The 23,647-nt window shown below is 56.7% G+C and overlaps 1 protein-coding gene across 2 annotated transcripts in view; it reads right to left on the reverse strand.

Annotated features, from left to right (window-relative positions):
• Nucleotides 1–1,846: 1,846 nt before the first annotated feature.
• Nucleotides 1,847–23,647, reverse strand: part of KCNIP2 (potassium voltage-gated channel interacting protein 2) — a 43,877-nt gene continuing 22,076 nt past the window's right edge. Inside the window, exons 2-9 of one of the 2 annotated variants that reach the window (XM_053949008.1) lie at nucleotides 7,532–7,627; nucleotides 6,285–6,409; nucleotides 5,846–5,915; nucleotides 5,684–5,754; nucleotides 5,065–5,172; nucleotides 4,597–4,701; nucleotides 4,279–4,341; nucleotides 1,847–3,949 (exon numbers count right to left, since the gene is read on the reverse strand). In XM_053949008.1, coding sequence (XP_053804983.1) covers nucleotides 3,902–3,949; nucleotides 4,279–4,341; nucleotides 4,597–4,701; nucleotides 5,065–5,172; nucleotides 5,684–5,754; nucleotides 5,846–5,915; nucleotides 6,285–6,409; nucleotides 7,532–7,627 — 686 coding nt within the window. In that variant the 3' untranslated portion in view covers nucleotides 1,847–3,901. The remainder of the gene's footprint in view (nucleotides 3,950–4,278; nucleotides 4,342–4,596; nucleotides 4,702–5,064; nucleotides 5,173–5,683; nucleotides 5,755–5,845; nucleotides 5,916–6,284; nucleotides 6,410–7,531; nucleotides 7,628–23,647) is intronic. The other variant, XM_053949009.1, reaches the window with a different exon arrangement.

A 23,647-nucleotide genomic window follows, 5' to 3' on the forward strand; every position in this document is an offset into this window, starting at 1 on the left:
CGCAGACGGCTGCGTTTCCGGCACCGTCAATACCCGCGCTCGGGAAGCTGCAGCAGAGCCCCTGGCCAAGGGGCATCTCTAGTTACCACCATCATCAGGCCAGAGCTTTCAAAGAGCAAAAATAGGAATTGTACAGATACCCTTAAACAGGAACCAGCTAAATTGTATTGATACACGAGCAGACTTTACAGAAGGATTAGAGAGGAGAAATGCACAGAATCTGTGTGGAGAACACACAGGACTTTCACACAGTGTCACAAAAGACCCTGAAGGGGTGCTCATATCTCTGATCATGGCAAAATAATCCTACAGTAATAGTTCTCCCAGTGTTAGAATCCCATTCTTTTACAAAATGCTTGTTTCTAGGCAGTATTCAGGATGCTGGAGTGAATCACTGCCTCGGGCTGCATCAGCTGCCTCATCCAGTTGCTCAGCTGTTTTACCACTTAGTACTATTAATTTTTCCTCTGAAAGCTGGGGAAAACTTGTCTAGAAACACAAGGCTGCCCTTTTCCAGGGATCCATCAGCTCTCCTCTCTGTTCTCATCATAAACCAAATGACTTGGTTGTCCACCCTTAAATGCCACCTCCTACTAACAAGGGTCATCCAAGCCGTGGATCACACAGCAGCTTCTCATGGCAAGCTGAAGGCACAACTAAAGGATCCAGGCCTCCCTGCCCTCAGGCCCTTCCTGACCACCTGTTTGGGGGAAGAGCTAAACAGATTATTTTTTACTCCCAGAGATGCTTTCCCACCCCCCACTCCAAAAGCTACACTCCCTGCACAAACCCTTTCCCATCATGTGTGAAAAGGCTGTGGCAGCATTCGAAGGCTGGGGCCCGCAGTGCCGTTTTTCCTATTATCACCTCAGCCTCTTCCCTTCCCTTCCCCCCCCGGGGACACGGACCCAAGGGATCCCATCAGTGGCTCACAGCATCCCTGTGCCACAAGAGGGCACATCAAGCCCTTGGATGTCATTGCCCAAAATAGCAACCAGCCAAACAGAGCTCAGGGGATAGGATATACCAGGGAAAGTGGGTTAGAGGGGAAAACGTGCTCAGGCCCATTCATACTGCCATACACAGCCCTGGGTGATGGCCAGCAGCCCAAAAAGGTCCCTGGAGAGTCAGAGGCTTTGGAAAGATCAGACTTGCTGCTTACCCAGTCCCACAATGGTAATTACCCCCCACAGCCAGAGCCCATCCTTTTAAGGCTCTGCTTGGTCTCCAGGCAGCTCTTTGCATTGAGCTTTCAGTTCCTGGACCACAGTCTGTAGAATGCTGGACCATTTTGCTGTCCCACATCAGGTCCATTGCTCTCTAGATCTGCCACTTTCTTACTTACATGACTGTTTACTTAATTTTTCCCAGTTTTCAGTGCTGACTTTTCTAACAACCAATAATTGCCATGAGATAACCCCCTCCCCAGTCCATACCCACCTCCTTAAGGTGGTAGGCGACCATGTTCCTGTTAGCACAGCCTTAAATACCACATCCTAACAAGGGCCACCTGGTCCCAAGCTTGGGTTCACCCAGCAGTATCTGTGGCAAGCTGAAAACACACCTGGCAGCCTGACTCCTGAAATATGACACACTTCATGTAAGAGCTTTTTAACCTTAACACCTCCAGCCTCTTAGCAGGAGAAAATCTATATTTACAGGACCACCAACAGCATGGCTAAGCTCAGTGTGCACCCTGTCCCCCATGCAACCTCCCAGAGCACCCATGCAGAGCACCCTGCAACCACAGCACCCCAAAAGGGATACCAACCCTCTGCAGAGACCCCTCGTTTTTCCTGCCCTCCCATCCCAGGCAACTGACAGATGCAAAGACAGAACAGTAGTGTGCATAGCGATTGTGGTTAGGTTTTATTGGTTTTTTGTTGGTTTTTTGTTTTGTTTTTTTTTTAACTCATATAATTGTTATAATACAAAATATACAGACTGGAGATGCCAAGCGGGTTGTGGGTCACCATGCCCTGGGGCAGGGGGTCACACCATGCGACCTACAGCGTGAGGGGGGAGGCGGCAGGTGCTCCACATGGCAGCGAACGATGGGTACCCCAGAGAGCTGGGAAGAGGGAGAAGAGGGCTGAAGAGATGGAGGGGTAAGGCCCTCCCACCCTTAGGAGAATGCAAGTGGGAGCTCAGCCCCACAGCAAACCTGGGAACAGGTCTGTGAGATGAACAGTTGAATGAACCTAAAAAACACATCATGTCTGCGAGATAAATAATGTGTCAAATGAGCCTAAAAAACATGTGATGTCTGCAAGGGCTGGGACAGGGACGGCCCCCGGGAAGCAGCCCCTTAGCTTTGGCTCAGAGCCCCAGGGGTTAAATTCTAATGTCTCCAGCCCCAGAGCCTCAGCCTGGGTCTGGCCCAGCGTGGGTGCTGATCCCAGACATCGCAGCTCAGGCCAGCCCAAACCACCCCTGGCCAAGGATACAGAGAGTGGAGCCACAGTCGGGGCTGTCAGGGCTAGGTACATTCCCAGTGCCTGTGAAGGGCTTCTGGAGTTGGCATGGGATCATTAGCCATTGGGCATCACTCTCCCAGCTATGACTTGGAGTGGTATGTGGGCAGGACAGGCCTGTCTGCACACACCCATGTCCAAGGAGCTGGTGGTGACAAAAACCCAGAGTCTCCATCCCCAAGGTCCCCAAGCAGCCTCTCACATGTCCATGCTGGGAAAAGGAGAAGAGTCCCCTGCCCCAAGGTGACCCTCCAGCCTGCCAGCAGCATGGCAGTGACTCCTGTCTAACCCCAGCCTTGACTTTCTCCTCCAGGAGCTGCCAGCTCAGCTATGTCACCAGCACAGGGCTATCCTGTGGGGACACCTCTCTGCATCATTGCTCATTCCCTCATCACCGGGGCAGCAGGTGGGCTGGGATGGGCCAGGGCACAGGAGCAGGGCAAGGTCAGCAGCTAATGATGCCAGGAGCATGGCTGTGAGCCCTATGGGACCAGAATGGCCACCAGAGACCAGCCCATCTCCCTCTTCCACATGTCCCCATACCTCAGGAAGGGCTGGAAAGAGTGTCTCTCCACTAGAGTCTCAAAGTGGATCCCTGGGGTCCCCCTGTGCCAGCACCCCAAACCTGAGGGACAGGGGCTGAGGTTACAGCTCTCCCACCCCTGCATCGTCCATCCTGGGGGACAAGTGTCACAAGTCACTTCGAAGTCTCTTTAGCCTTCCCTCTGCCCCTGTCAGGAAGAGCTTGTAGGTCTAACCAGGATCCCTGGGATCAGGGGACACTCCCTATAGCTCATGCAGCAATGAACCCCAAGGGCTCACGTGGTTGCCTTCTCCAGGCACAGCCCCCCTGCCCACCCACTGGCCCAGGACAGGGAGGGTGGCCAGTGGCTCACAGTGGACACACCAGACACGCTTCCCACAGCAGGGCACAGCCAGGGCAGGGGAGGAAGCCGAGGCACTGACTGTGCCCATTGCAAGACTTCACTGGTTTCTAGACTGTGTTGCTGGAGGATTTGGGCTGGAGCTGGGACTGGGGGCTCCTGGGGCTGGGGAGGATCAGGGTAGGCGAGCTGTGGCTGCACAGGGTGGTGTGCATGGGGAAAACATCTACTGCAGCCCAAGGATGCATCTTTTCCACCAGGATTGGGTGCAGAGAGGTCCATCCAGGTAAAATTCTCATCCTGTGCCAGCCATGCCCATGCTCCAACATCTGGGAGCACCTGCTTGGGATTCCCCAAGGAAAGCAGAGCTGGGCCAGGGGAAAGGGAAAATCTCAGCACTGACTGCATCTCACAGAAGGAAGGCCCCTTTCCATGGAGGTGTCTGTGCAGCCAGAGGAGGGGAGTCTCAAAGGAAAAGTCAAGAGAGAGAAGAAGGTTCTGGGCCCAGTGTCAGGAGAGCTCATCTGGAGGCAGGTCCGGGAGCTAAATCACGCTGTCGAACAGCTGCATGGATCGCATGATGTTCTCATCCTGTCAGGAGCAGGTGGGAAGCACACAATATGGGCACAGAACAGCATCTAGGCAGCTCCCCCAAACCTGGCTTTACCCTCATGGCAACTCTGGCACATGGGACAAGAGCCCCAGGGATTACAGGCAGTTTCCAAGCCCTGCTGGGATCCATGGCTCTCCTCATCTGTACAAGGATGCTGGCATGGGTACAGTTCCCAAAGCAGAGCTCCAGCCTTGCCCCTGGGAGCCCTGGCTTCACTCCCTCTCTGCAGGAAGGAAGCAAGAGGGACAAAGGTCCCCAAAGAAGAGGGTGGTGACCTAGCTCAGAGAAGAGTTGCTGGTGACTTTACCTTCTGGCAGGACTCCAGGAACTCCTCGATTGTCACCACGCCATCCTTATTCCGGTCCATTTTCTGCAGACAAGCACAGCACAGGGAGCATAGCAGGGACAGCCCCAGCCCTAGGGAGAACCTGGTACCCCTTGCCCAGGTCCCACAGGGGCTGGACACAGTGCACTCCTGGCCCCAGGCATGCCCAAGCACCAACAGGACCAACACAGCCCTGCTTCATCCCCAGAGTGGGGTGTTTTCTACTGCATCAACTGCAGCTCTGCGCTGGAGCTCTGCTTCCCCATGTGCTCATGCTTCTTGAGAATGTACTCAGCTCACCTGGAAGAAGTTCTCCACATGCTCCCGGGGTGCTTCCTCCCGCATGGCCGGGTAGGTGTATTTGCCCATCATGTCATAGATGGACTTCATGATGTCCAGCATTTCCTGATGGGAAGGGGAGCAGGGTTGCAGTGTCAACATGGGGCTCTGCCTCCACCTGGTCCCCAACCCACACCTTTTTCTTGATGCTCTTGAAGGACCTGTGGGGTGCTCAAATATGTTTGTGCTGGCTCTGTGCACAGTGTGGGGCCATGTGTGGATGGAGCCCCAAAGCTGCACACCACTCATCCACCCTCCATCCCAGAGACACACCAGTGCCAGGAGGCCAGGAGGAACATTTGCAAAGCTGAGCTCAGTTAAATATTGATCCCCTGGGCTCTCCTCCAGAGCTCAACCAAGTTCTGCCCTTGTCCCTGCCAGGTGCAGACTTGCACTGGCACCGGGCACCAGTCTGGACCCCCATCCCACCTCTTTGGTGATGCAGCCATCTTTGTTCAGGTCATAGAGGTTGAAGGCCCAGTTCAGGCGATCATCAATGGTGCCCCGCAGGATGGTGGACAGCCCAGACACAAAGTCCTGCAAGGATGGACAGGGCAGGCAAATGGGAGTTACAGCCACAAAGGGCCTCAGAGACACAGAGTACAGCCCTGCTTGATTCTCCTGCAGAGAGGAACTCAGCCCCAAAGCTGATATGCCCTGGGGCTGGGCTGACAAGGCAAAATGTTTGGTATCAAAAAGAGTTGGGGGAGAAAAAATTGCTAAACTCTGTACATTTCCCACACTACTCCCTTGGGTCACAGCAACCAAGAGGACAATGTGTTCAGCCAAAGCCTGAACAAGACCCAGCTATGGCTGTGTCTGCCAGTCTGGGTCTCTACACAACCCTACCCAGAAAATACAGAAAGCCCCTTTTTTTTGCTTTCAATTGGTTTTCTGTTGCCTCTGGGAATTTAATAAACTCCACTAGGCCTGCCAACTCTTCATCCATCTGCAACAACAACACTGCTGACCCCAGTCCATGGTCCCTGAAGGGCTGTGCTCTCCTTGCCCCGCTGCACCCCATCACCCCTTCTTGGCCACAGCTCACCTCAAAGCTGACGGAGCCATCATGGTCAGTGTCAAAGGCGTTGAAGAGGAAGGTGGCGTAGGTGCTGGAGTCTGCAGGGAGGCAGACAGCATGAGGGGGTGCTGTGTGACCCTCTGTCCCACAGAGGCACCCATGTGTATGGGGACAGGGATGGGCACTCACCTCCTTGAGGGAAGAACTGTGAATAGATCTGCTTGAAGTTTTCTTCGTTGACAATGCCGCTTGGGCACTCCTGCCAGGGCAAGGTCACAACGTCACTTCCACATTGCAAAAAAGGGCTGAACATCCCCTACAAACCTGTGGCTGCCTTGCCTTGCTATCCAGCCCTGTGCACCTGGTGGGGTGGCTAGAAAGGCTGCTTAGAGCATCTCCCTGATTTTTTGGGCTGCACCCCTCACTGGAGGAGCTCTGAATCCCAGGCACCCAGGAAGGGGGCTCTCTGTACCCAGGATCAGGTCTCCCCACTGAGCTCCCTGGACGTAAGATCAGGCTGTAGCCTTATATAAACTTCAACCCCAAATCTTTCACAAAGAAAGCAGTACCCCGAGGTGGACATGGCAGCAGAGGTGGGGGCTATCAAAGCTGGTCAAGGAGTACTCACATTCTTGAAGCCTCGGTACAGGACTTGCAGCTCTTTGCGGGTGAACTTGGTCTGCTCCTGCAGCTGCTCCAGCCCCTCGGGGCGGTGGCAGACGGTGGAGAGCTCAAACTCATCCTCAACACTGTCTGCAAGGAACCCAGGGGAAGAGAGGGTGGCTGAGGCCAGCACTGTCCTGCCTTATCTTGTGATGCCAGGGGGCAGAGAGGCACATGCTGTCCTCTGCACAGCACATGCTGTCCTCTCACACCTGCCCAGGTTTACACATTTTTGGGGTGCTCTGCTCAGCCAGAGCTGGGTCTATGCCAGAAGAGGACACTCATAGACACCCTGGCTTACAGACCAGGACTGGGCAACAACCCCACTCCAGTACAGCCCAGGCTGGGCACAAAAGAAGTGTGAAAACCCCCCAGTGCTGAAACCCTCCCTGCCTGCCCTTCTCCTCCCACCAGCACAGGCATCTGCCCTGTGGAGTTCAGACCCTTGATGTCCTGCAGCACCAGGGCTCACATCCAGCAGGAGAGTTGCCCCTCAGAACCCCCGGCCCCAAATGCCACCCACCCCTCCCAGCCTTTCCTGATTCTTTTCTATCCACTGTGCTCCCACCTTCCTTGATGGCTTCTCTCCACCATCTGCCAAGCTGCACAACCCCTGGCTGCAGCAACCAGCACCCCTAGACCCCACTCAGCCAAGAGGGGCACACAGCAGGTACTCCCTCTTTGTGGGATGGTTCAGACCCTGCCGCTCCATACTCACCTTCTCCCAGGGGGGATTGGCTTGGAGCTGGGAGAGATCCTGACCAGGGGCTTGGACTCACCAAGGAACCAAGCACACCCAGCACAGGGGGTTAAGGGACTCTGCACTCACTCCCTGCTCAGTCTCGTTCATCACCCCATCACACCTCCATCTCCAAACCGACCCTCAGCTTAGAGAAACAATTCCCCACCCCTTAGACCAGTGCCAGGAGGGCCCTGCTGCCCTGAGCCAGCTCCCAAGCGGTCCTTGCCGCTGTGCATCCCGTGGGAGCTGCTCCAGGGAGACGAAGAGGGAGGAAACCAGCCTGTGAGCAGGTAACGACAGAGGTGGGTGCAGAGCCCATGGGATCGGACGCCTCCAGGGCAGGGCTGATCCTGACAGCCAGGGCAGGGGAGAGGCGGAGGCGTCCCCTTCCCGCAGGCAGGGCCAGGGCGGAGAGCAGGCAGCAGCACCGCCGGGGACAAACACACACAAAGGCAAGAAGAAGCACTTGCTTTCACTGAGCGAGGGGATGGATTTGGGCCGGCAGCAGGGCAGCAGTTTGAGGAATCGCTGCTTCAGCGCTTTTTTAGTTTGGACTGGCGGGTTGCCTGGAAGAAAGAAGGAGTCACCAAGCAGAAGAATTAACACAGCGTCAGCCCCCGGTCCCGACGGGCAGCAGGGTTGGGCACCCGGCGCAGGGTGATCTGAGCAGAGGCAGCACATGCAGAGTGAGGCTGGAGGAGCAGGAAGGCAAAACCCAGCCCAGGCTCTGGTCGACCTTCCTGCTCAATCCCAGGACAAACCCAGCACTGGAATATCCATCCTTGGGAAGGATGAGGACAACCCTGCTAGGCTACCCACGCCCTCTTTACACCCCCATCATACCAAGGTGCCCTGGAGACTGCCAGGAGCCCAGAGAGTCAGGAAACGGCAGGGCCAGACTTTGTCCTTTAGCCTTGAGGACAGTTACCTGCTCCCTGGGGACCCTCTCCGAGGGGCTCTGCAGGGAGGCAAGACAGAATGAAGCCCAAGAAACAGCCGGTGGCGGATCCAGGGCATTGCATCCTCCCTAAGCTCGGGCTGGGTTTGATCCTGCTGGCAGCCACGGGCTGAAGGCAAAGCATGCACCGGACCCCCCATGCAGCCCAGACTGCAGCATGCACCCCCACCCCAGTGCAACACTGGGACCCGGGCCCAGGGACCTGCTTTGAGACAGCCAGAAGGGAAACGGGGCTTTGCCTTGGCCAGGCTACAGCTCTGGGTGAGGGACTCCCCACACCAGCCTGGCCCATGGCCACTGCATCCAGGTCACCCTGCATTAATAGTAGGTCCCCTCACTGTACTGACCCCAATGCCACCCCCTGTTCCCCCAATTGAACCCCAATGGTTTCACTCAGCCCCATCTGTCCCAGCTGGTTTTGCCCCATGGCTGCAGACCCCCTCCCTCCCTTCCCACAGTGCCTCAAGCCAGCAAACTCAGCGCAGGACTAACGCTGCAGGTAGGGAAAGGAGGAAGAGGAGGGGATGAAGGCCATGCTGGGCTCCAGCCTCCGAGGGGAGGCAAACACCAGCATGGGGACAAATGGGACAAAAGGTGCAAAGTCCCTTTGGAGCTCTGGTTTGTCACTGTGTTTTCTCCAAGCATCCTGTACATCTGCAAAGAGCAGGTCACAATGCCTATGCATCCTCAGCCCTGGTTTTGGGGTTGTTTCTCTAGGGTTCTAGCAAATAGCTGCCACAGAAGCCCTTTCACAGCCTTGTGGGGCTAAGCTGAGCCCCAGATGCCAGGAAAATGGTGTTGCATGGTACCCAGCTCCAGGACAGGGACATGGGTCTGCATCCAGCAGCCACTTCTTGGCAGATTGGCCCCAAAGTGCCCACAAGCAGAACATGGGACCCTCTGAGCTCACACCAAGGCAGCTCCATCATTCTGGGGGATGGAGAATAGCTCCAGGAGGTCATGGATCCAGCAGGACATCACAAAAAGCCACTCAAAGAGGGCAAATTCTCCCCAGGCATGTGGCATCCCCAGCAGGGTGACAGTGAGCTGCAAACCTATGGGGATGAACAAACACATCCCCTGGCATTTATCAGGGGGTGACAGGGGCAAGGGTGAGGACCAGGATCTTGGCACTGGCAGAACAGCACAACCTAGCTCCTGTCTGCTCCAGGGTTTGCAGACAGGTGAGGAAAGAGGACTTTTCTTTCCTAGAAGTGGGCACCAGTTGTATATAAACCATTATTTTGTCAGAGCTACCCTTCCAGGGCTTTAATTTGCAGAGGGAAAGGGAAATTGCACCTTTCAGCCTTCCAAGGATGCTCTGGGGCCAGGTCCTTCCAGCAGAGCTGAGCTGTGGGAACAGACCTGACAGGCAGAAATATCCCCTTTGCTGAGAGGGAAGGGACAGGGTGGTCAGAGCAACACCCCATGCTGGGGTGATGGACCCGGGAGGGAGCAGGGCAGGAGGGAAACCACACAGCGAGAGAGATGCAACAGAGAGTAAACTGTGGTTGGACTCACAGGGGCAGCAGGTATAGGCACGTGCAGTAGGTCAGGTCGGGTGCAAGTTACACTTTAGTTTGTTATAAAGAAGGAAAAAGAAAAAAAAAAAAGAACATGGGCGTTTTCTCAAGGAGGAAACCGAAGGGGGCCCAATTCCAGGGTCCCCAGGGCAGGGGAGGGAGCACATTCAGCACATGCAGCTTAACAACAGGAGAGGGGTGACCAGGACTGGGGTTTTGCTGTCCTGGCTTTAGTGAACACAAGGGCTCTGCTGAGTAGGACACACACCCTCTTTCTGTCCCCAGCATCCAAACCACAAGCAAGTCTGGGAGCTGCTCCTCCTTGCTGGGAAACAGCTCTGCCCAAAGATGAGGTGCAGTGCCCAACCATGTGCTGCCACTCTGGACACAAGGGACATTGCAGCACGAAGCCCTGTCCCTGCCAGCAACAGCTCCTTTTCCAGATCCACTCTGCTCTCCACCCTTCTGTAAGGGCCATCCAGCGGCCGGCACAGAACAGAAAGGGCAGGCAGTGTTTTATCTGCGGCGGGAGGGCTGCCGGGTTAAGTGCCTTGTCGCTTCCCATGCATCACTCAGCTCGGCAACTTCAAAGCACACAAACACACACAAGCCGAGACTCTATCCTTGAGTAGCACCAGAAGGGGAAGGAATTTCCCATCCCCACCTCCACATGCTGTTGAAATAAATCCTGAAGCCTGGCTCCGAAGGGACCTACCCTACCCCCAGCAATGATTGCCATCAGGATGGCCACGGGCCACTTTGTATCGAGCCAGCAGCAGCTGATGTGCCCTTGGAGGCTGGATCCAGCCAATGCTACCGTGCTGAGGGTTACCCAGGGCTGGGCTGACACCCCCTTCCCACGGAGGACCCAAGCCTGGGCTGCTCCGTGGCCTCCCCAGAGGAAAAACAGGAGACAGGTGCATAAAAATGTCCTTGTCCTCCCATAGAGCCACAGCCACCAGTGCCCTTCCAGTGACAGCTGGGTGGGGAGACCAGCCCACCCCTTCCCTGGCACCCTCCTGCTAGAATACACCCTCAATAACAAACCAACAGGCAGTGCCAAAACTCCCCCATCACCCTCAGTAACCTGTCAATAAATGCACGATCCTGATGGGTGGAAAATGTGCATCCCATGACAAGACCCCCTACAATGTCCCCGGCTCCAGGGCACAGCACCATTCCAGGAGGGGAGCAGAGCACCAGCAGCCCACCAGTCATGCAGCACTCACAGCCCCTGCTTGGCCCCGTGGGGCAACACTGGGTCAGTTGGCAAGTCAGGAGGAGCTGGTATCCCAAGGCTGATCTGAACCCAGCTGCCCCTAAAACCTGTGGCTGACAATCATCCCAGTGCAGGGCTCAGCACTCAGGGAAGTACCCAGCCTCAGGCAGTGCCATCAACCACAGCTCTCTGGGGTCTGCAATGATGCTCAGCACGAGGAAGAGTGAGTCTCCCCTGGGGAGAAGTCAGGATGTGTCCCACCAACAGCAACTCTGCAAATGACCCTCATCAGTCAGCAATGCAGAGCCAAGTGCAGCAAAGGTGCCAGACGGTCATCCATCAGAGGGATGAAATCACAGCTGGCATCTCCCAGGGCCAAGGAGTCCCTGTCCTGGGGGTGGAGCAGCAAAGCTGCCAAGTGAGCTGCAGTTCGTGGGACAGCAAAGTCTCAGGACCAGGATATTCCCTGGTGCCAGAGGGAGAAACACAGCACAACCCTTGTGCTGAGCAGTCCCCAGTGGGGCTCACAGCACTGCTGTCCCCATTCCCATCCCCAGCCTGTGACAGTGATCCAGCCTGGCTGTGCCCAAAGGAGATGTTGCAGAATAATAATTTCTTCAGACCACACCACGTACAGAATGTTGCGAGCAGCGAATGGGAGAGGATACACATCCCAAGAGACAGTGGAGCTCAGGGGCTCCCCAAACGGAGCAGACAAAGCTGCAGGACTGGGACAGCCATATGCATCACCCTGCTGCAAAACCCACACACAGGGACACATCCTGCCCCCATCAGCACCTCCTCTGGCAGCAGGAACCAGCACATCCAAGGTGCCAGAGGAACTACCCAAAAAAATGCTCCAGCACAGCAGCAGCTCCTCTTGGCTGCAAGCAGTGTGTTCCACAAGAGAGCTAGGGCTCTGCATATCCATTACCCAGATGCCATCCGTACCCTCCACAGTAAGGCACAGGGACAAAAAGTGGATGTGCTTCAGCCACACCCCGGCCAGACCCCAGGCAGCTCAGGAACATCCTCCATCAAAAGCACCTGTTGAAAGCACCTCCTGGGCACAGCACTCTCCTCTCCTCTCCTCTCCTCTCCTCTCCTCTCCTCTCCTCTCCTCTCCTCTCCTCTCCTCTCCTCTCCTCTCCTCTCCTCTCCTCTCCTCTCCTCTCCTCTCCTCTCCTCTCCTCTCCTCTCCTCTCCTCTCCTCTCCTCTCCTCTCCTCTCCTCTCCTCTCCTCTCCTCTCCTCCTAGATGCTTCTCTGATCACTCCTGGCCACACACCTCCCATTCCAAAATCTGGTTGCCCAAGGGGATGTGATCTGCAGTCCCTTTATTTCACAGCATCCCCAGTGCCAGCAAGGAGGCAGAGGGGATGGAGGCAAACCAACCCCAAAACACATTCATGCAAAGTCTATTGGCAGCTGTTGTCTGAGCTGGGACTGTCTGTGGCACCGTCGAGCCAAAGGAAACCAGGCATCAGCACCATGCAGCTCCCTGCACTCCCACCCTCGCCAGGCACAACCAACAGGTCGTGTATCCATTGCTCTGACATATTTAGGGTCCTCTTCTTTGGCCACATCCAGCCCTATCCTCAGTACCCACTTGTCAATCCAGGAAGTTCAACACCCAGAGCATCCTCTTCTCTCCCCAACCCTGGCACAGCCCCACAGGGAGGGCTCGCCTCTTTCCCCATGTTTTCCTCATAGCCACCAATTCCTGTAGCAGTGAGAAAGCTTTGCCCTGCATGGTGCTGCACCCCACATTCATGGCTCTTTTCTCCCAGCTCATATTTATCTCCTCAGCCCCAGTTACCTGCAGTGTTTTTCCCCATCATCTGACAAAGCCCAGCCCTCTGCATCCCCTTGCCTTGAGACTCCAATAGCCCAGACAGTCTCCATACCCCAGCACCACACACATCACTGCATCCCAGTGCCTCAAGACCCAGATATCCCCACCCTAAAGCTCCCAGACACCTTACATTTCTAGTATCCTGCACCCAGCACCACACATTCCAATGTCCGCAAATATTCCCACCCAATATCCTAACACTCTGAAACACCCCCAGACACCCTCACTTCCCCAGTTCCCTACACCCTAATGCTGCAAGACACCCCAATGCCCCCTCCCCCCAAAATTGCCCTAAACCACTAAACCACACTAATCCTTCAGAAACTCCCCTAAGCACCCTGCAGCCCTTGGGATAGGAGGAGCACCTCCACCACCACAACCCCATCTCATTGCAACCCCATCCCCATCCCTGTCCCCATCCCACCTCCCCTGGTCAGGTCGATGATGCCCAGAGCATGGAGTATCTTGAGGCTGGAGCAGAGCAGCAGGATGATGCCCACCGTTTGCAGCCCCTGCAGGTCCCAGGGTGCCTCAGCAACCGCCATCCCCCAGACACACAGCCCCAGCCGGCAGCTGCTCTGGCAGCAACAGACCCAGCAACGCAGGAGAGGGGAGGGCAGGGGAGGAGAGACCTGCCTTGGCCCTCCCTCTTCCTGCCCTGGCACCCTCTGGGGTCCCTCGGGGCACCCAGGCTGCAGAGAAGGAGAGCCCACAAAACTGCCCAAGGGACTTAGGGGTCAGCTCTCCTGCAGAGCACCCCTGCACTACACAGCCAGGCACAGGAACCTGCAAAGGGGTGCACAGTGTGCTCAGCCACACTGACTTCCACTCCAACAGCAGCTCGTGGTGGCACTGGAGCTGAGCAGTCTGCAGGGACCCTCGAGTTCATCACACGCTACTGGGATACTGCTGTCACCAGCCTGGGGACCAGCTCTGCCTAGGAAATCCCCTCTGCCATAAACCACCATCATAAACCACCAAACCTTCCCCCCAAAAGTGTCCCCACCTTGCATGGCACAAGTTCCCTGCCTTGGAGCTCAGCCTTGTCCACTGATCACCTCCACAGACCTCTGCAGCCTCATTTCCTCCCTCTTCTTCTGCATCTCTGCACCAGCAAGTCAGTCACAGCCACAGCTGGGACTGCCAGCCCTGGGTACATTGCCTGCTGCTGGAGAGAAATGTGCTCCACAGGGTGCAAATGTGCCCCACAGGGTGCTGCCTGGAGGGAGGGCAGCAGGTCAGGGACAGCCAGGGTGGGTGCTCCCCACAGCCCACCCGACGTCCTGCTTTGAGGGCAGCCTGGCAACAGTGGTAATTAGAAAGTTCTTTCAGTTGTCTCTGCATGTCTCACCTAAAAGCTGCTTCTGATGTGGCCACCTCCTGCCCCAGCAGTACAACAAGCCCCAGGGCAGGCACCCATGGGGGAATGAGACATTTCCCTGTATCTCTGGGAGGGGATGCTGTAGCCAAGCACGGATGGCACATCTGACATACCAATAACAGCACTCCAGGGACCATGGACCCTAGAGCCCAATCCAGGCCACTTCTATTCCCACCTGTGCCCAGTCCTGGAGTCTAATCCTGCCCCTCAAGGGGAAAGGTGAAGGAGATCCTATTGAGCTCCCACAGCACCCTGCAGCCCAACATAACCTTGCGCTAAAGAGTCACAGCCTCTCCCACTGGACTTGAAGGTTTTACCCTCCACCAAGAGAGCAGGACTATAAAGAAGGGCAGTCTTAATAGGCTCCTTTGCTCTCTACATTTCTTGCTTTTCCTCCATCCTGTGGTTTTCTCACCTCCCTGTGGCTGAGTGATCTCCTGCCCCTCCATCTGCTGGCTCAGAGCCCATCCTGGGACAGAGTGGGAGCCCTTTTCCATGTCCAGCTGGATTTCCTTGCTCCCCTCTCCAGGCACATCAGCAACAGTAAGAACAAATCAGGCCAGAGGGAATTGGGAAGGAAGCAATGTGAAAAGTGATTAACACAAGGCCAGAGGGAGAAGAGATTCAACAAGCTAATTAGGTCTGGCTGGGCTGAGCAGGACATGTCACCACACAGCAGCAGAGGCACAGGGTGCACTACAGGTACTGTGGACCTTGGGGAGCTCAGAGCTCCTGGGAGAGCCAACCCTGCCCAGCCCTAGAGCCAGCTGACAAACCTGCTAGCCCATGGAAAGGCAAGGGTTAAAGCCACTGCAGATGGGGGAATGCCTTGTGCAGCCCAGCCCAGGGAACCCCAAACTTCAACCTGGAGTGCCTGCAGCTATCCTAGGCTAGATTTCAATGCTCCAAGATCTACTGCCCTGCAGCAAGCTCACCTTGACCTCTGGGGTCAGTCAAACCCACCAGGCTGGATGACACCCTGAGCCCAGGGACCAAAGCATCACACCCCAAAGGGCCAGTCTCTCCTGCAGCCAAGACACAGCACTCTGCCAAAGAGGTTCCTGGAAAGCAGGAAGAATCAGGGCTTGGCACAGGACTTTGCTCTCACCAACACCTTGGGGATGCTCGCTTTCTCCTCTCTCCAGAGGGACCCTCATCCTGAGCCAGCCATGAGGAGGGGTCCATACTGCTCACCCTCCTACCCTCCTGCCGGTGGCACCCAGGCATGCTGCTGCTCCCTCCTGTTTCTCCCCAGATTCCAGAAGGGTTTGGCACTCTCCCAGCCCTGCTTCTCTTTCCATATCCTGAGCTCTACAGCAGCAGCATCCCCCAGGGAAGACAAAAGCCAGCACACCCTATGTTGGGGGCTCTCCAAGACCCCCAATCCTGCTTGTCCCCCAGCACGTACCCTGAACAGCCAAGGCAGGAACAGTCCTGGGCGGGCACCAATTATCCTGCCGACAGCAATCTGCCACTTCATTTAATATTAATCTGTGGCTGGGCTACGCGGGTGGCTCTCCCGCCTTTTCCCTCCCGCCATCCCTCCTCCCAGCCGGGACCGATTGCTCTGCGCTGAATTATTGATGTTGCACTTCAAGAGGCAAAATTGATAGCGTTTCTCTCCACCTGCCTCATCCTGAGCACTTGGCCAGAGCAAGATCTCAGCAGAGGTCCGAGAGCCTCCTGCATGGGTCTGCCAGGTGATCTTCAGGGCTGGGGACAGGCATGATGGCACAGGGCAGAGGTGGGATGACACAATCCATCACTGATTATCCAGCTGGTAAACAACGACAGTTCCAGTATTGTTCACCTTGAAGATCCTGGAGCACAGTGCAATCACAGGGATGCTCCATTGCTGCTGTCAGACAGTGGCTGTGGCAACGTCCAAGGGGGTACAGTGCCAAGCAGACAAGACAAGGGGTTGCAGAGAGTCAGCACTTCTGTCCAAGCCCTTTTTCAGGGAAGTGCCATCTCCAAATGAAGAATGGGGTCCTTGGGGCCTCATCCAGCTGAGTTTGGGAACCAAGAAGCCTGGAATTCCTCCAGGATCTCATTGCAAGATGCTCCCACTGAACCCTTCCCCCAGGCTTAGAGGGGTTGGCTTGGTCCCCTCTGGAGCTGCTCCATTCCCAGCCCATCACTGTGGTGCACAGCACAACCCGGGCAGAGAAACAGCTGCAGGCAGGGGACCGGCAGGGATGGGGCAGGGAGAGCGTGGGCCAGCAGCCGGAGCAGGGGAAGCACTGCCGGCAGCATCGATGGCTCCGGAGCAGGTGGCAGAGCCCTGTGTCCATTAGCAGACCCAAGCCATTAGTGTTTGGTTTCAGGCTCTTTGCGGTCTCAGGGCTGTCACTGTTGACCGAGCCATGGCTTGTAAACAACCCCTGGAGGGGACACAGTATTTACCAGCCCCAGACACTGCCTGGGACCTTCCCTGGAGAGCAAAATCCTACCTGCTGCCTCTCAAGTCAAAAGGGGCAGCAACCTATGCAATAGCACCTCACCTCCATCCCAAACCACTGCCGTTCACACACAGGACTCCTTGTACAGTGCCCAGGGCTCAGCTTAACCTCAGCCAATTTCTGCCCCTTAAGCAACGCGTTTCCTTCTCCTCTGGGCACCTTCAAGCAATGAGAGCAATTGCTGGCAATCCAGGGCACCTGGATCCCATTCCCACCCTCACAGCTGGGGCACATCTCCAGCCAAGCCAGAGGAAACTGCAGCTTCTCAGCATGGGAAGGTGGGTGGAGCGGGAGAGGCATGCCCCTGTTCCTTCTGGAGAGGTGACAGATGACCAGGGCAAGGCTGGACACAGGACACCCCATCTCCAGCATCCTGCTCTGGCCCATGCTAGGGAAAAATCAGTTGCAGACGGACAAGGAGTGTGCCCCAAGAAACACAGGAGCCACACAAGGCAAGGAATGGCCCCTGCCATGTCCTGAGCCCCTCTGCAGGGTTGCTGCAGAGGCTGGGGGCTCTGTCTCCACTCTTTTCACCGCACCTGGGAGCTGCAGAACAGCTGTAATCAATGCCACCAATTTTGGAATGCCACGGGGAAGCGAAAGCACTGGGAAGGGGGAAAGAAAGGTCTGAGGGAGGCACCCCCAAATCACCAGCAGAACTGGGGAGGGAGAATCCACCTTGGGCACAGTCAGCATGCCCTCTCCCGGCACTCACAAGACAGGATGTCTGACAGGTCAGCTCCTGCCTCAGTTTCCCTCCTGGTATGATCCACATAGGAGTACTGCTGCTGGAACACAGGGACTTAGCAAGCAATTAAATAGTAATGAAAACTTCCACCCATCTTTCTTGTCCTGCAACAGGTTCACAGGATCAGAGGGAAAGATCCCCTCAATCTGTCTCCTCCCTATCTCCAGGCACAGCCAGCCTGTAGGTGCAGCCTTGGGTACTGCCTGCTTCACTGCTTGTAGAGGTGAACATTCACTACTACACCCAGCCCGTGTGTGAGCCAGTGCTGGAGAAGCACAGCAGAGTGTCTCAGGGCACCAGGGAAACTGTCTGTCTCCTCCTCACCCTGTGCGTGCCCCAGTGCCAGGGGCCAGGCAGGCTGTGGCATCCTTCAGAGAGGTGTGTGCAGGCATGGCCAGGGGCTGGGCAGGGCTGGGGGGACCTTGCACACAACCAACCCCGGGAGTCCAGGGAGCACCCAGCCAAGCAGTCCTGACCTCGCTCCCACCATGAACAAAGCAGAATCCCCCGAGCGGATCCAGACTCTGCCAAGTGTGTCCCGTGCACACCACTCAGCACCTCGCACAGCCCATCCATAGCTGGACAGCTCCCTCTGTGTCCCCGCACCCTGCCCCGGGCCACAGGGAGTCTTGGGGAGAGCCAGGAGCAGGGGGCCCAGCATGCACCCGTCCTGCCTGAGCCTGGCTGCTGTGCAGACTGGTGATGAGTCCAACACCTCACGTGCAGGGTGAGGTGACCGTGGACTCTGGTAACACTTTGCTCCTGTGGAGGTGCTGGAAAACACCCTGGTGCCCACATACATGGTCACACAGAGTCCCAGCCCCCAGCATCCCAGCACACATCAAAGTCACCACCGTACAGCAGACACCTTGCCAGCCCGGTCCCCTCCCTACATCCCCAGCCACTGGGACAGGCAGGATACTCTGCTTCTCGCATCCTACACCCCTACAAGCAGCCAACAGACACCAGGACTCTTTCATGGATGCAGCAGCCTTGGAGCATCCTTGGGGGCAGCTCTGGACATCCACCACCTGCCCCTCATGTCCCGGAGATGACAGCACCACCCACACCCGTTACCTTCCAAGGACACAGGCTCGAAGAGGCCAAATTGCTCCAGCACCTTGACGAAGAGGACCAAGACCACCAGCACTGCAATCATCTCAAGGCCTTCCAGGTTCATGGTGGGGGTGTCTCATGGCCCCTCAGCCCTCCACCCCTCCCTATCACAGTCCTTGAGCCCCCTCACCCCAGCACCTCAGCCGCCAGACCACGCATCCCCAGGGACACCCGCCTGTGTCCCTGGTGGGGATTTGGCTGTCACCCCCTACTCAGGGGCACCTGCCATCAGCCATGGGCGAGCGAGGGGTCAGCACAGGGCTGTGGCTGGAGGCTCAACGAGCCACGGCTGAGAGCCCAGGCAGAGCAGGGCCGTGCCTGTGAGTAAGAGTGGAGAGAGGCCAAGTGGAGGGAGGTGTGGGGGGTGGCGGGGATGGGGGGGTCTGAGGGGGAAAGAAGGCATGCCCTCCCATTCCAATGACACCACCTCCATCGATTTGCTTAATGCAGTTGCTAAGGAAACGGGCCACAGATATTAAAAGGCACTCAGTTCCCAGGGGGGGACACGGGGAGGGGCAGGACGCTGGGCACTGGCAAAACATCCAGGATGGGGATGACTCAGATTTGTCCTCTGTGCCCCAGACATGTGTCTGCCCCATGGGGACCAACTTGGCTAAACTCCTCAACATCTCCCTCCTGAGGAGTGTCTGGGGCAACAATTCCATCTGCCCCATTTCTGAGCAGGCAGACTGGTCCACCTCTTTTGCTGGGAACACCAAGGGAAGATGGGGAGCAGGTCTGGGAGAACAGGCTGGGAGCAGAGGCCATGATGCAGGATTCCCAAGACACTGCCAGACCCTGAAATGGTGCAGCAATAGCAGGAGAGGAGGAGAAGCAGGGGCTAGGGACCCAGCCAAGGTCACGCAGAAGCTGGAAACAGAGGGTGAACTTGTGCATCTGTGTGCCTCGAGCACACAGCCAATGGGGCTAAATTTAGCTCCCTTTGTCTTTTCTAACAGCATTCCAGCCCCTGCCTGGCTGTTTAATCACAAGCCACAGAGATCACTGGGGATCCAGGTACCTGTGGTCACTGCCTGTCACCAGGGCTCAGCACCCCTTGGGGTCTTCCCCGTCTCTTCCCTCAGGGATGCCACCGGCACTGCCCATCTACAGGCAGATAATTCCCATATGGTGCATGATGCAAGACCAGAACTAACTCCAGCACTAGCGTGGTAAGCAGGGAGCAGGGCTGCCCCCATGCCACTGCCACCTCCCAGCCCTCCCAGTTTACCCCAGGAGCAAGGCCACCTGCCACAGCTATAGGTGGGGTTGCCATATCCAGGCTATGGAGCAGACCCCCAGCAAGAGCTCCCCGCAGGGCTGCCTCACACCAGTCTCCCAGGAACCCCCATCTCCAGCCCAGCAGGCTGCAGGTTTGTCCCCTGGCAGGGGATGGGGAAGGCTGGTGTCTCAGTCCCAGGTCATGGCATAACCTGGCTATCTACTGGCTCCATGCCACTGGGCTTGGCATCTTCTGCCCACCTGGGGCACGCTCCCAAGGTTGTCCTAACACCAGCAGAAGATACCAGAGATGCATCAGAGGCGTCTTGAGGAAAGAGCTGGAAGCCTTCCCCAGGGAAACATTCCCCAGGCTGGAAGTTTTCAGACCTCACATTTCCTTTTCTTGGAAAGAGCTGAGTTTCCAGGCACTGAGCCTGGATTTCATGTGTCTGCCTCCCAGTTTTGCCCTCGAGTCAGTCCCTCCGGGCTGAGGTGGCACAGACCTGTTGCATTCTTGCAGGAAGTTTCCCACTGATGTCAACTCTGTTTTTGAAACCACTTTTCTTGCTAAGCTCCAGTTACAACCCATCATCTCCTCAAGCCTCCAGCTGCTTCCAGCATCGATGCCTGTCCTGTAGGCCATGAGTCTATTTTTGAAATCTAGTTTTGGCCGTAGAGGGAGAGGAGCCCTTCCAGCCTGATCCAGAGGGTTTAGGGCAGCTTCTCTGTAAAGGGAACCTGCTGAACCCATGTGAACGGACTGTCATCGGCCCCTCATATGTCGCTGGCAGCATCATGGGATGTTGGGGCTGAAGCAGTCATAGGCCAGTCACTGAGTGACAGCTTCCCCACCTGCCCTTGTGCCTCCCCCGTGCCAGCCACCCTCCCCAGCGCAGCAGTGATAATTCTTCCACTGCCTCCCGTGTCAGGATTACGTATTTCCATGCTGGAGCCATTAAAATAACACTCCATTGTTTGCTACCAGCATGACACAGAATCCCATCAGGACCAGCACAGGCACCCGGCACTGCTGCCATGTCCCAGTGCCACACACTGTGCCCAGCTCCCAGCACCCCCAGACTCCCCAGGGTTTCTTGTCCAGAGCATATTCCTTTCGACCAAGGGCAACTCCAGATGGGCTAGGTGTGACAAAGGACCACCCCTTCACCTCACCAAGGTCCCTACGGATGTTACTCCATCTGGAGCTGCCCCCAGGATGGAGGAGACACATGGGACCACATGTGGGATGTCACCAATGGAGCCAGACCCACAGTTGCCTGCAAAGGATGCTCAAGAGCATGTGTACCCCACCAGAAGTGTGGGACAGGACTTTGCTCCCCATCCCACTGAGGGGCATTGCTCCCAGGGGTGCTCCTTGCCCCTGCAGACAGTCAGCATTTGGTCATGCTGTGGGAAGTGCCTTAAGGCTCTGGCTGAGCTGTGCAGAGAGAAGTCTCACAGATGGATGGAGCAATTCACACCCCGGGCAGGAGAGGCTCTGCACGTCCCCAGACACGTGATGCCAGTTTCACCCTTCCTGCCCTGCTCCTTGCCTTGGGGTCTCACCCTGCAAACCCCTGGCACTCACATCCCACTGCAGGGGGTCTTGGAGAGACCCCTCACTGGGGAAACTGGGACCCCCACCCCATCCCAGAGCTCTCGAACACACCAGCTGAGGACCAAAGATGTGGGTCACACCCAAAGAGACCCAGAGCCCCAAAATGCAGATTGAGGCTTGAGCATGAGCTCTGGGCACCCTACAAGAGTGGGAGGCTGCAGAGAGTCCATCTGCATCCCTGTCTCACAGCGAGGGGAAGCAGTACCTAGACACCGGCAGCATGGTGGACCCCAGAGTAGTGCTGGATACAGCCCTGAGCCACAGCTCAGCTCCGGGGCTGCTACCAGCTGCTCTCACATACAGTGGAGCAGGACCACAGCCAGGAGGAACTAATGAAGTGACCGAGGAGATGGAGGTCTCCCAGAGAGGCAGAGAGGGAGTCCTCAATCCACCTCTCCCACACCAAGCATCTGGCTCGCCTCACCGCTTGGTTTGTGGAAGCGGCCGAGCTGTGCCACCCTGTCCCCCCATGTCCCCAGCCCTGTACCTTCAATGCCGCTGATGATTTTGAAGCAGCGGGTGGTGAACCAATAGGAGATGAGGAGGAGGATGGCAATCAGGGAGGCATAGAGCAGGCTGTCGTTGTGCAGGGATGTCCTCTCCATGGCTCCATCCCCTGTGCCCGCTCGTGCCCCCACCCAGCCCCGCCGTGCTATCTGGGGCAGCCCTGTCCCGGCAGTCCCCCTGCCAGAGGAGCCGGCCACCACGGGCAGGGAGGCGGGGGGCCGCACGGGCAGGCAGGCAGGTAATTGGGAGCGTTGTGTGAGAGCCAGGCTCCCAAACCAATTACCTTAATTGTGCTCAGACAGCACATGGCAAACAGTTAAAAATAACCCTCCTGGCCCGGGGGGAGAGTGGCACCATCAGCCAGAAGAAGGAGGCAGGGGGCAGAGAACAGACAGGGCTCATCACACATGTGGTTGTGTCTCAGTGCCATGGGGCCAGCAAGGTGTCACCACAGCCCAAGAGCTCTCTGAGTTCCCTGATGATCTTGTGATCCTCAGGGCTCAGCTCCTTGCTGCCACACCACAGGTGAAGCTAGGAGTCCTGGAAAAGGGGCTCCCTAGGGAATGATGCTGCCAGGATCTCTGCTGATGCCTGTGTCCGTCCTTGCTCCAGACACAAGGGCTTGAAGGAAGGTGTCTCTGCCGTTCTGCTAACCTGGAGAGCTGGGTCTGGCATCTTGTTCCCTGTGTCCCACAACAGCACCTCCCCAGGGATGTCTGCGATCAGCATCTGTTTCTCTCAGCCTGGAGTCAGAGCCGACCAGCCTGGTTCCTGCTCTGTGATGCCAGGTGTATTTAGTGCCACTGTGGGTTTGGGCACACTCACTCACAGATCCCAAACCATGCTGGATTAGCTGCACCCATACCTGAGATGCTTCTGGCCCCTGCACAACGCTTGGCCCCATCTGCTGTCCCATGGGGCATAGGGCTGAGGAAGACACCGGACCCAAATGTTTCATCACAAACCCTCTTTGCATACAAGATGTTCCAGCCCTACCCTGCACCCACAGCCAGGGGTTGTGGCCACCCAAGTGTGTGAGGAGTACAGCATTGCCCCAGCTGTGCCCTTTTCAGGGAGCAGAATCCAAGCATGCAGATCCACCCCTCCCTTCCTCCCTCCCTCCCTTCTCTCTCCCCCGAGATCAACGGCTCTGAGGATCCACAGGTGACACAGGACAGGATGGCAAAGTGGCCCTGGCTCAGCACTGGGGAAGAGCAGCAGGCCCTGTATCACTGCCCCAGGACCAGGCTGGCACTGAGTCCGTGCCACCTGTCCCACTTTGGGCTGTGACACTAGCAGCCATAAAGCATCCCCCACCCAGCCACCCCTGCCCTGGCTCTCCAGTGCTGCCGGCACTACTAAACTTAAACACCCCGCCAGCCACCTGCTGGGTGGTGTATAAATAACCCCTGGAGTGGGGTTTCTTGCCCAAAAAGCAGCTCCATGCACACAGCATGCCACAAGCACACCCAGAGTCACCAGGTAGCCAGGTGGCTGGGCCCTGTCTCCATCCTCCCAGCACTACCAGCAGCTGGGGATGGGGAACTGTCCCCTGCTGCGAGATGAAGCAGATGGGGACGGAGCAGGGCAATCATGCATTGTCAAGGGACCTGCTGTCTCTTCAGGAGGGGACCATGCACCTTGACTGTGGCCAGGATCTGCCCTCCTCGAGAGCCACTCCTGTGGCTACCCCTAAAGTGTTCTTCACTCAGTGCAGCAGGGTGTTAGTACACTACTTCCACAAAATGTGCCACAGGACCTGCTGGGCCACAATGAGGTGATGGTCCCTGGGCACAGCTGGACAGCTGCTGCCTGGGTTTCTTGGGTGCTCCTGACCTGCCGGGGGGCCAGCCTGATGAATAGGAATTTCTCCTTTTTTTTGGTTCTCGGGGCCATCATCCATTAGGGAGAGTTAAATTTAGGTTAAAGCTGATCCCTTATTACCTTGCTGCTAATCAGAGCGCGAGCAGATTATTAAT

Source organism: Vidua chalybeata, chromosome 8 (assembly GCF_026979565.1).
Source record: "Vidua chalybeata isolate OUT-0048 chromosome 8, bVidCha1 merged haplotype, whole genome shotgun sequence".
In the NCBI taxonomy this organism is placed as follows: domain Eukaryota; kingdom Metazoa; phylum Chordata; class Aves; order Passeriformes; family Viduidae; genus Vidua; species Vidua chalybeata.